The following is a 12,412-nucleotide window of genomic DNA, read 5'->3' on the forward strand; positions in this document are numbered from 1 at the left end:
CAGTTTTCCGAAACAAATTCAAATGGAAAGTGATTTTTTTTTTATTTGATTTGGTTTGAAAATTGACAGAAAGAAAACATAATTTTTTACTTACTTGAAACGTTTACATGTATAACTTACTCGATGGTAGAATTTTCACAAACGAAAAGTAAATGTTTCTCGTTTGGGAAAAGAACAATGAAAATTACTATTTGCTTCTGACTATGTACGAAACCGTACAAAACCAAAAATGATATGATGATTGAGGAGCAAATGGCATTTGTTTTGTACGGTTTATTTTCGTACCCTGNATGCCAGCAAGACCACTCATCCCATAGGAAAAAAACTAAACCAGTTGTAAATATTCTGGTTCAGAACTATGTAGTACGATTTCAACAATTTCCGAATACTTTGCGGCCAATCTTGCGGCTAGCGACATCAGACAGGTGTCAGATTTCCCTAAGGGGTTAGGACGCCATGAAAACTGTATATGTTTGTAGTTCAGTCAAGTCTGCTTTTATTTGCAATCAAATTCTTGCTGACTTATCCACTTAGTTAAATGCTGCCTGCTCAATGTCATGCTATATGTACAATCACTCTATATTATTGTTATCATTTAGAATTCATACTTTCATAGTTTGCCGTTCAAAAAGTCGTTGGTTGCAGTGGAAGTACTCTGCCTGAGGAAAATGTATGCATATGCCCGTTTATACTAAATGCGAAAAATTATGTATGTATGTAAATACATATGTATGTTTTTACTCACTTACCAGATGTCTTCTAAACGCCTGTGACGAGGCATTTTTGGTGGAAATTAGTTGAGAAGATTTTCCGCAGAATCAATTAAATGATAAGAAGCAACTGAAACTAGGAGTTTAAGCTTCTGCCATAGAAGTTGTGCCGGCATAGTAGTTCGCTATGTTGACTTTAGGGATATTTTTTGACTAAGTTTAATTTTAATCACTTTACGAGTTCCATTGAAGTCTGCACTTGCTTTTCGTCGTAAAGTACGTACAAATGTACGTAGTTATTTGCCTTGTGCGGTTGTAGTGAAAAGACTGCTGCAAATATAATATACAGATGCGTGGGATTTTCCGACATATACATATTTATATTCGTACGGGTGTTTATTAGGGTGGTCCAAAAATGCATGTGGAAAAAGTAAAGTCGGAATTTTAATGCTCTCATCCCCTACGATTGCTCTATGCTGAAAAAAATTATACGCCTATTTTTTTTATTTTTGAAATCAAGAAAATCTTAGAGGTCGCACGAAATTTTCCATGAAAAAAATAAATTTTCTTAGAAATGTTATAGAGTTCTTGAAAATCAATACTTTTCGTTCGTAAAACTGTATTTCTCTTCAGGAAACTGCCAGTAGTAATATCCCATTGTATATTATGCCATTTTTAAATGAGACCCTCTCCGCATTTTTTAAGGTTTTTTGGGCTCCTGTAAAATATAGTTAATATGAAGAAATGGTTAAATAAACCATGGGGTATTATTATTGGGAATCCCCTGAAGAGAAACAGATCGAAATATATTGATATTCTAGAATTCTATAGCATTTCTACGAAAGGTTGTTTTTCCCCATATAAAATATACAAAAAGTTTGAGCGGGGGTAATTTTTTCGGTATAGAGCAATCCAAGAGGCTAGAGCATTAAAATTCCGACTTTACTTTTTTGGAATACCCTATTGTTCATGTTCGCAATCACATCCAGTGGTCGGACTTCTACCACATTGTGGTAGATGTGCCACTTTTTTGAGCATCTACCACATCTACCACACAAGGTCTGAAATCTACCACATATTCGCGTTTTTGAGTAGTTTTATTTTTGCTCGACATAATTTTTTTAAGTTTAAGAGCATAAATTGTCCAACATTAAACACCAACACCAGGCAGAATGGGAGGATAAAATAAACCGTAAAATAGTAAATTTTCTTAATATATATTGCGTTAAATTGCAAAATATATGATTTATAAAAAAGAATTAATAGCGAAATTGTTAAAAAACGGCGATTTTTGTGAAAGTATTAGAAAATTTCAGTGCATCTAAAGTTTCTAAAGCGTTGTTTACTTATACTTGAGAATTGTCAAAATCGGCAAATCCTAAGTAGCGGTTTCTGGAACGTGCCACATTTGTCCGCTACATCGTGATGTGATTAAAAGAAAAGCTGGCAGCACTCCGCAAAATATGTTCGAAAAATATCTTGATATGGAAGGAACTGCTTTACACGGTCAAGGAAAAAAATTGCCAAAACTCAACGGAATTTTGGCAACTTCAATCTTGCACTTTATTGTAATAAAATTAAGTTTTTTTTTAGATTCTAATTAAAATGTTTGCAATTTAGGTGAAACCTTGCAAAATATTTTTAATTTTTGTACAAAGTTTGATCCAAAACCTGAGATCTACCACATTTTTTTTTAAATCTACCACATTTTTTCCAGATTCTACCGCAGAAATTTTTTTGAAGTCCGATCACTGATCAATTCCGTGCAGCATTCGCTGAATGTCAAGCGTCAAAGAACTATCAATAAGTCTCATGCCCATACAATTTGTGTGGTGTGATAAGCAACACGGCGCCCAGTGGGGCAAAGAAGGTTGATTTTGAGAGCCCAAATATGAACCGATTTCAAGTTTCTTTTTTTTTTTTAAATAAAAGATAATTAAATTTCGCGTCGATCTATCCACACTATATAAGTCACTTATGTATAATGCCCGTGCTGGTATATGGCGCAGAAGCATGACAATGACAATTTTCGACGAGGCGACCCTTGGAGCAAATGATACCTATTGACATCGCCGGTGTGAACATAAGGGCTGTGAGTGCAGGCAGTATTGAGAAAGAGGTTGGCCTAGCAGTGCATGTCGACAAACTAAGGTGCCTCGTACCTCCTGACGACACTGAAAGAGTCTTCGCACATTAGGACACAGGTTACTCTGTTGGCAGACGTCGAAGTGGTAAAGGACTTAGACTACCTACGATCCACGATTGACACCACCAATAACGTCAGCCTGGAGTTCAGGAGAAAGTTAACACTTGCCAAAAAACACTACTTTGGTCTCGATAGACAACGAAATAGTAAAGCCTTCTGCAAATCCCTCACCATAATCGTTCTTTGATATGACGCAGAAAAATGGGCATTGTCGAACAAAGATGAGAAGACTCTGGGGCCTTTCGAAAGAACTATTCTGCGCAAAATCCAGGACCCTGATCGCATGGGCGACGGGTGACGAAGAAGATGGAATGATGAAGTTTATAAGCTCTTTAATAACATATGTAGATAATTACAATGATTACGCTGACTTGGTCGTGCGAGCATGTATGATGATGCTCCGGTAAAAATTACCTAACAACTGACTTACCTTCGCAAGAGAAAGAGGAGATTTCTTGGCCTCAGCCCAATTCTCAAAAAAAAAATTAATTGGGACGTGGGGAAGCAAAATCCTTTTATGCCCCGTATATGGCGTATGGTTACTAACATTTGCGCATAGTTTGATTAAAGCCCTTAACAAGAATTCTACATTTGTTCTACAGTGTAATACACATAATATGTATTTAACTAAATTTTATAAATTTTCACACACAAGTAGCGCTCAGCTACTTTTATAGCAATTAAAACTAAAGCCTAACACATCATTTTGTAATAAAGAAAACGAACTGAAAATATCCTTGGCATTGAATAAAGGATTAAATGATCCTAAGAATAAGTCGGCATAAACACTTGCACTAGACACCGGACTGAAAGGTATGGATAGTAAAATTATTTTATAAATTTAAATAAGCTTAGAAATAGATGCAAACTCCCTGTAATGTCCTCCACACAAAAAAAAACAAACCAGAGGAAAACCATAAAATTAAAAGCAAAGGTTAAAATTTCGCCCTTTATGCGAAACTATCTAATTATGCTTTACAGTTACGCAACCAACAACCTGCCAATTGACCTGGGATGACTTTGCGCCAAGACTTTTGTCATCCCCAAAGTACTGCTTACATACATATGTATGTACATAGTTACTGCACTTTTCATACTCACTCATGTGGCAAATTAATTTGTTTTGCACATCTTTGAGTAAACCAAAAATGGTTTCATTCTACGAGTTTTGCTTTCTTTTTTTCGCGTTTTTGCACACTCTTTCACACTGTCACCTGCAACGGTAAGGAATGCTGTTGCTTAGGAAAATTTGCATTCACATTTTCGTTAACGCCGAAGCAATAATAACTTCCGCTCACCTTGAAGATGTTCCAAGCTGTATAGCTCATCTTTGACGTGCTTCCCTATTTAGCTGTTTTGTTTTTTTTTCGCTTTTGCATTTCCCAAACCTTGCTACAAATACATCAACGAGAACTTAAAATGTGCAAACTCTTCTGCAAGGTATGCAATATCCTTTGAGCTAATATAACGAAAAAAAAACAAAAAGTTCACTTTTTTGTACGAACATAGGTATACTTATGCTTCTTCATTCTCCATATTCATGGTGTAGTTGATGTTGTGCCAGTTGTGTAATTTCTTGTTGCTTTCTGTCAATGCCCTCTGAGTGTGGTAATTTTAAAAGAAAATAAAATGAATTATGGAATAGCGTGAGATTTGCAAATTATACAAAGTCGAAGTGATTTGCTTGTTATTTACAATGCAATCACTGCTTGGGCTTTTTGATACTAATAGATACTATGCCCTTAAGTAGCTATTGGTAAAATCATCGCTGTAGCGGAGTATATTTGGGAGCGTATACCCACAGGATATAAAAAAGGCTTGTGACGATTGACTCAGAATTTTTTCTTTCATTTAATACACATATTGTTATTCTAAATTCCTTGAAATTTCAAAATCCTTTTAAAAAAAATTTAAAAAAAAAAACTGAAAAACCACTTTTACAGTGGGGATATTCCATTTAAAAACAGAAACTGACCTATATTTTAAAATGCCTTAATTATGCCTTTTTTTTAATCTTCTCAAAAATATGTATTAAAAAATTAAAAAGAAGCTGTAATTTTTATCTAACAAACTTTTCCTTCACACGCCCTATCTCAGAAAATGTTTCAACAACGCACTATTTCAGAATTTGATTGAAGAAAAACGCCCAAATCTCAGCACATTTTCAATGTATTTTCGTTTAGGATAGGGCACTTTTGAACCGAATTCTAAGATAGGGCGTTCTTTAACAAAATTCTGAGATAGAGTGTTTTTAATGAAATTCTGAAATCGGGCGTTCTACAATGAAATTCTGAAATAGGGCGTTCTTGAAAAGATTTGTGAAATAGGGCATTTTCGTACTGGCTGCCGAGATAGGTCGATCTTCCACTTAGCCATCGATATGTAATTGATTTTCACCAGTCACAAGGACCTGTCCCACCAGTCAGAATTTTAAATATTTTTAAATATTTCTCCGATGATTATATTAGCCTAATTCTTATTGACAGCAAAAGTGTATAGTACCCATGTATGTATATATTTTATAACACAGAAAAATCTGGCTTCAAAATTAAGTATTTTTGACTAATATTCGTCTTTGAGCGCACAAAGCTAAAATACAGAGATTTTCAATGTCCCTCCAGTCACAAGCATTCATATAAGCTCATTTGACTACATTCCCTGCAAAAACTTGTGCGACTAATTTCTAAAGAGAGTATTCCGAGATTACTCTCAATCGGGTACGATTGGGCATTAATTAGTCGCAACTAGTCTCATACGGGTACTAATGGAGGTCAATTAGTCTCGACTCATCCCTTATGGGTATACGTGGAGATCAATTAGTCCCCAACTCATCTCTAACGGGTACTATTAACGATTTAATGATATGTACGGACTTAGTCAATGAAATTTCATGTGCATCGTTGGCACAAAGAGAGAGTATTCGCCTAACCAAACTGAGCAACCTGGTTCGAATCTCAGCTGGCGCGAATTTTTATTTTTATTTTTTTAAAGTGACTAGTCGCTTTTTATACCCTTTCGGGTATAAAGGTGAACAATTAGTCTCTTCATAGGACATGCTCGAACAAATGCGAACAGTTCATTCCATATAAAGAGATCAAAAGTGGTATTAGTCGCATGCTCCTTTGCGATTGCTCCCGGAGTCATCCCGGATTAGTCCCATTTTTTGCAGGGTTAGTATCATCTTTTCAAAAGAAACGGTTTTTTTATAATACATACATACCTACACACTCGTAGATACTCGCAAATTTGTGTGGTGTTATCTACTTTTAAGTTTCAACTCAAACAAACACACCAACCATTGGTGCTACACAGATAACCATTTGTCAATATGACCCTATCTTCTAGCTCCATGTTACAGAATTCACAACGTTTTTATTTTATCTTCCACAAGCTTACTCTTTTAATACTTATGTAGTACTTAACATGACATTATTTTTCAATTTTTAAGCGCTACTTTATACGCTGCAAGCAAAAGTCGTAAGCAGTAATTCTTTAAAAATATTTACTCACTTTGAGTACCAAGTTAACTTGGCTAAATGTTGCAAGCATTAATATGGACAATATGCACTTGGTGGCACACAATTTCTCAATGTTACCTCTGCGAGAAGCGCTGACAACCAACAGCGACGGCGACGAAGCAACAAAACGAAACGATGATGTGGTAGTCGATAAAGTTAAGTACCAAATATTAGGGGAGTAACCTGCCTCATTTGCGTCAGCATGAACAAAATTTTAGTTTAATGAATCATGGTGGAAATACGCGTATGTATGATTGGGAAATGCAACCCGATTTGATGAAATTTGATTTGATTTAGTATCATTTCGATGAATTAGAGATCACACCTATTCGTTGCAAGTGGAATCGCAATCGGTTGTGACCAGTCAGGTACCCAGAGAGTAACCTTGATATAATTTTTATTTTCTAAAATACTACTGCGTTCAGAGTGTACCCACTCAGTAATTATGGCTCTCTAATTGCTGCTGGGCTATCTGAAATCATAACTATAAAGGCGCCGTTCAAACTTTTAATCTGCGGGAAGGTGTTCATCAGACCAAATTGAGCTTAAGAGCTGGCATATGCGGCAAATCGGATCTGTATCATTATATCGTCGGCTCCGAATGCTTCAGATTTTAAGCCACGTTATCGCTGGTGTCGCCCTTCAAAAGCGTTATGAAAAGTTCCCTTCACTTCTCAAGTTACCAGATTTCCCTCTTCATCTCTGTAGACATCAAGCCACCAATCTCAAGGTCTTCGCATTCATGTCTCTCTGTCGTTCGTTTCTTTCTTTTAAATAGATGTCTCTCGTCTCGGTATTGCTCAACAGTGGATGCAGGTTGGCTTTGTATATTGCGTATTTCTCTGCAGCAGCAATACATCACTCTTCGCCATACCAGATGTTGCTGCGTGGGCGGTAGTATCCAACCACATCTTCTGCAGCGGCACAAAGAGATTGAGAGATGGAATTCCACTGCTCATTTACATATATGTATCCAGGAAATGGCGCATTACTTGAATTGATGAGGATTCAGAGTCGTTTGCCAAACTTCTCGGCTGTCCGTTGTGGCTGTCAAACTTTCGTCGCGCTGCCTGATGCGCAACGATACCTAGCTTATTAGCTGTATTAGCTCTTCGAATGGAACGCTAACTCGACACTCGAAGCGTATTTTCTGTCTTACTACTTCTTTCTTTAATCATCCTTTGACTTTGTGGTGGTTTCTCGTCCTGCTCGTTTCTGGTACTACTGTTCCGTGCCGCGGCGAAATCTATCAGCCTCTTTCCGTTGTCGAAGCTATGCTCAGGAAGTCTGAAGTTTCACTTAACAAAAAAAATATATAGACAAGCACCTATTATCCGGCCTTAAAAGCTTTTAAATTATGACTATGCGGAACCGACCCTTTTAGCTTGAATTTTTGTTTTCTTTCCTGAACGGCTATTATTGAACTCCATATGAAAAGTTTGCAAAGCAATAACAATTTTTTTTACATTTCACATTTTCTGTACAAATTGCTAGAAAATATATAAAACCTGAAATTTTATGTACAAATTTTACATTTCAATTAATCACCTCTTTCTCCTTATCATTTCAGCTTAAATCCTTACCCCCACATACAGGCGTACCCACAGTGACACCTAAGCACGCGCGCAAAATGCCCAGCCATCATCCCAGCATTGGTCGCAGCCTGTACACGCCAGTATTACTGCTCGCTACTTCCGCCGTCTTTTTGGCGCTTACAGCCTATGCTGAAGGCAAACCAAACGGAGTTGACATTCCGCAACAACAACAATCAAATACACTACTCTCCGAAATGGATAGTGAGGATGCGCGAGACAATTACATCGGCAGTGATACACCGAACTATGATAAGCGTATGGAGCGTTATGCATTCGGTCTAGGACGGCGCGCATATACATACACCAACGGCGGCAATGGGATGAAACGTTTGCCAGTCTACAATTTCGGACTAGGCAAGCGCGCCAGACCCTACTCTTTTGGCTTGGGCAAACGTGGTGAATACGATGAGGATCAGTATATGGATGATCTTATCAATGACAATGTTTACGATGCGGCATTTGTTGGTATGTAATTTTTCAAGAAATTAATACACTCGTATGCTAGTAAAGCTTAATTTTTCGGTTAATTTTTGATTCGAAACAAATAGGTGAAAAACGCAACCGGCCCTATAGTTTTGGTCTGGGAAAACGCTCACTTCAAGACCCGCCCCCGCACAGATATGGTTTCGGACTCGGACGACGTTAAGTTTTGAACACTCTCACACACCCACTAAAAAAATCAAATTCAGCCGGACACATACGAACTGCTCGCTGTTGTTTGGTGCTGCGAAGAGGAAATGCTATTTAAGACTAACTATTTGGCATTAAAAGACAAAAGAAGAGAGGGAATTTTAAGAGCAGTCAAGCGGAAGCGTACATACATACACATATGTCTATTAATTAATGAAATTAACTTCTAGTCAATATTGCTAGTTTGTTTATTTTGGAAAGGTATATTAGTAGGTGCAGGGCAAATCTTCCATAGCAGCTTTTAATAAATAAAAATTGTGCTTTTCGGCGCGCTATATTTTTAAAAATATGTGAATGTTAGACAAAACTGAGCTGAATCTTATGTTGGGGAGCATACACATACACACACACGAAAACCTCTTGCCAATTACGATGATTTACATAGTTTTAGAAGTATTAATTTATTTTCGATTTGTGAAATTCGAATAAGTATTTTACAATTACATAAATTCATCTAAAAAGTATTAAACAAATATATATATGCATGTATAAATATATGTATATGTAGCGTATCTATAAAAATAATATATATATGTATGTATAGTAAAAGGATGCGCGTATTATTAGTGGACATTGAATTGTTGTTGCTGCAGATGTACGAGAATAATGTTAGCTTATACTTATGTATGTATTGTATTAAAAAGTTTAATTTAAACATATAAAGCAAAAGAAAGAAAGCAAAGCAAAACATTAATTTAAAATAAATAAAAACATAAAAGTTTTAAATGGAATAAGGAATAAAACAACTATTTTGGAATACGCTGTATATAAAAATTCCGTATATATATACATAGATATGTATACAATATGTTATGTATGTAGAGAGAGGTAACCTGTTCTGTAGAAATGACTTCATACAGATATGCAAAGTGCTATGTGAAGTAAGTAAATAATTAAAAACTACGATTTTAGATTCCTTGAGTTGCATATTAATTTTATTTATCAGTTAGTTTAATTTGAATATCTTTAACGTTCATTATTGCTAATAAAACCAGCGAGCCATAAATAATAATTATTTCATGATGGGGTTATAGAAAGTCATCTAAATTTTCGTATGAATTGTAAAAGTTTTTTGATAACACCGTGCGAAAATAAACATAGTAAAACAGCATATTCAGTTAAAAAAAAAAAAACAACAAAACTATGAACTTTCCAATATGTGATTAATTAAAAAAAAATTATTTAAAAAATTCAGTTCAATGTAGCATAAAAGTATGTATGGGCAACAAAAGAAAGAGAACACTTTTTTTGGAATTGAAAAAGATTAACTCTTTTGATGCACAAGCACAAATAGGTATTGGAAAAGGCCTTTTAAAATTTTATCCTTGAATATCCTTGAGGTTTTCCAATATTTATCCATACATACATACATAACTGATTTAAAAAGAATCCTGACTTCAAAGAGAAAACTAAAAACGCAGTTGTATTATATTTGACCCATAGTATATTGAGTGAGTATCGTGAGCTTTGAAATTTTTTGTTTACGCTCGCACGGTGTAATAGTTATGAATGAGTCATTTTTTTTTTAATCATCGCTGACTATTACTTTGAGACTTATGGCCTTATTCATAAAAAATAAAGTAGCTTTAAAAATGGTTTATAAACTGGAAAATGTATAAAAACATCATTTTATAAAGTTCTTTAAACCTACTTTACTTTTTATTAATACGGCAAAAGTCTGACCTACTAGATTGGGGATTCTCTATCTTTTGGTCGTACTACCGATTTCCATTTTCGACCGAAAATTGGTTAAACTGACCGGAAGTCAATTTTTTTTTAAGGATTATGGAATTTTTGCGCAAAAAAATACATACTTTTTGTCGTAAACTTCTTCCTGTTTGGACCGGAAGTGGCTTAAACTGACTAGACTACCATTTTTTATTTGTTACACATGTATGTTTTTACTACAGGGAGAAGAAAAAGACCTTTTGAGGAGAAATTTAAAAAAAAAAGTTAAAATTCATAAAGTTATCAGCCGCCCCTCGTAGATGGCGGTTATGGAAATTTCGTTCGGGAGCTCACATACATACATACCTGCATACTTGTCTCTTAAGTTGAATGTTTGCTAAATCTTCCTGGAACCCAATGCACAACCAAGAGCTTGGGACTTTTTATTATTGAAGCAGTTATGGTCAAAAAAATTTGTTTTATTTAGTAGCTCTTTGAAATTATTAATTACATAATTATTTAATTAATGATATTGTAATAGATATCAAAGTGCACTATATTTGAATACATTTTGTTTTGTCCTACAAATGTGCACAATTTTGTTAGTAAATGTATAAGTACATTTTCGCTGGAATGCTAAGAAATAAATATAAAATATTTAGTTGCCTCTATCTTGGGGACTTTCTTGTGTATGCGAATGTAATCCCGAGGAGTGCGTAAAGTCCCAAAATAAGTAATCCCGAAAAGGGTCATAACATCGCGGGAAAGTCCCGAAAATTAGATACAAGGAACCCGAAATACCCCCAAAGAATCCGTAAATTTCTCCAAATAAAATACAATAAAAAAAGCAATAAATGAAACTTCAAGAATCTCGAAAAACCTGGAAAATTCGCTGAAAAATCCAACAATCGCTCATCGGCCGGCAATAGCAAACCTCTAAAAGGCCGAAGGCGGCATTTCTATAATTTAGTATGATTTGTAAAACTAATCCTTATAGCACCATAGAGGACCAAAATTGTAAAATTTAATTTTCATTTGTATTTTGCATACTTTTTTATGATTTTACAAATTAACGTTCTAATAAATGGAGCCCGATTTGAAATTTTAAGAAAAATAAATTGTGGCAGCAGTGTTCCATGAGAAAACATGCGCAAATTTTACACATCTCAGCCCAAAAGGGTAGAGTTACTTTGAGAGAGCAGCTGCAACAGGCGTAAAAGCAAGAACAGAGTACGTCCCTGTGGTCGGCCAGAACCATCTTCATCACCCTCGTCAAGACCTAAATCCGCACTTAAGTCGTCCGGTAAGTCCTCTAATAGGCTGGCTGTTTAACGAAAAACAAGTTAATTTTATTTCTACAAGTTTGGAGATCTTACGAACATAAAGAATATGGAGAATAATTTTAACTTACAAGGATCTGCGGAATATTGAGGGAAGGTAAGTACTGGTTCTTCTTGGCTCGAAGATGAGGACGAAGATGAGGACGATGCAGCTGTTGCAAAATAAAATTTTTTTTATAAATTAAACTTAAATGCGTATACATATTTTTATAATAAAAATAGCTGGTTTTGTGCTTACACGAATCTGATGATTCTGAAGATGGTGCAGCTAGGACGGCACATAGCGCTCCAACAAGAAGGACGCCACAAGTTAACGCCAGGTAGGACTTCATTTTTGGAGTACAATTGCTTTACGAATAGCTATTTACGGAAAATTTTTGAGTAAATGAGGCTTTGTTCGGCATTTATATAGTTGCTCTTGGTAATTAGTGCACTTATGTGAAACATTTGGTAATCAATCATTTGAAATGATACGAGTGTCAATCACTTTTAATATATTCAGTTTAAAGAAATTGAGATACTGGTTATTTTTTTCTTTAATAATAACAAGTTTAAGCTTATAGTCATCGAACGTATGAGTGGACTCCATATCTCCATGTTGATGTAGTTATAACTAGTTATGTATACAAAGTAAAGTTCTCTCTAGGCAGACAAAGCTCTGTCTCGTCGGGTGGTTGTGTGCCCA

General features: G+C 35.4%; 2 protein-coding genes across 2 annotated transcripts; one reads left to right on the top strand and one right to left on the bottom strand.

The window, feature by feature from the left end:
- The first annotated feature begins 8,010 nt into the window (after positions 1–8,010).
- AstA (allatostatin A) lies at positions 8,011–9,462 on the top strand. Its single transcript, XM_017634761.1, has 2 exons — positions 8,011–8,494; positions 8,578–9,462. Exons 1-2 carry the CDS (start codon positions 8,065–8,067, stop codon positions 8,673–8,675), a joined length of 528 nt encoding a protein of 175 aa, XP_017490250.1. The 5' UTR covers positions 8,011–8,064; the 3' UTR covers positions 8,676–9,462.
- Positions 9,463–11,402: 1,940 nt separating this feature from the next.
- LOC108378463 (uncharacterized) lies at positions 11,403–12,115 on the bottom strand. The gene is made up of 3 exons (XM_017634762.1): positions 11,966–12,115; positions 11,799–11,879; positions 11,403–11,711 (listed from the first exon to the last, which is right to left on the bottom strand). Exons 1-3 carry the CDS (start codon positions 12,057–12,059, stop codon positions 11,554–11,556), a joined length of 333 nt encoding a protein of 110 aa, XP_017490251.1. The 5' UTR covers positions 12,060–12,115; the 3' UTR covers positions 11,403–11,553.
- Between the last annotated feature and the right edge of the window lie 297 nt (positions 12,116–12,412).

The sequence above is a fragment of the Rhagoletis zephyria genome, unplaced genomic scaffold, assembly GCF_001687245.7.
Source record: "Rhagoletis zephyria isolate East Lansing unplaced genomic scaffold, Rhagoletis_zephyria_1.1 Rzeph_scaffold_14155, whole genome shotgun sequence".
In the NCBI taxonomy this organism is placed as follows: domain Eukaryota; kingdom Metazoa; phylum Arthropoda; class Insecta; order Diptera; family Tephritidae; genus Rhagoletis; species Rhagoletis zephyria.

Coding starts and splice junctions, on each gene's coding strand:
- AstA (XM_017634761.1), top strand. CDS start 8,065: ATGCCCAGCCATCATCCCAGCATTGGTCGCAGCCTGTACACGCCAGTA. Junction 8,495..8,577: donor TTACGATGCGGCATTTGTTG/GTATGTAATTTT, acceptor CGAAACAAATAG/GTGAAAAACGCAACCGGCCC.
- LOC108378463 (XM_017634762.1), bottom strand. CDS start 12,059: ATGAAGTCCTACCTGGCGTTAACTTGTGGCGTCCTTCTTGTTGGAGCG. Junction 11,880..11,965: donor TTCAGAATCATCAGATTCGT/GTAAGCACAAAA, acceptor ATTTTGCAACAG/CTGCATCGTCCTCATCTTCG. Junction 11,712..11,798: donor TCAATATTCCGCAGATCCTT/GTAAGTTAAAAT, acceptor TTCGTTAAACAG/CCAGCCTATTAGAGGACTTA.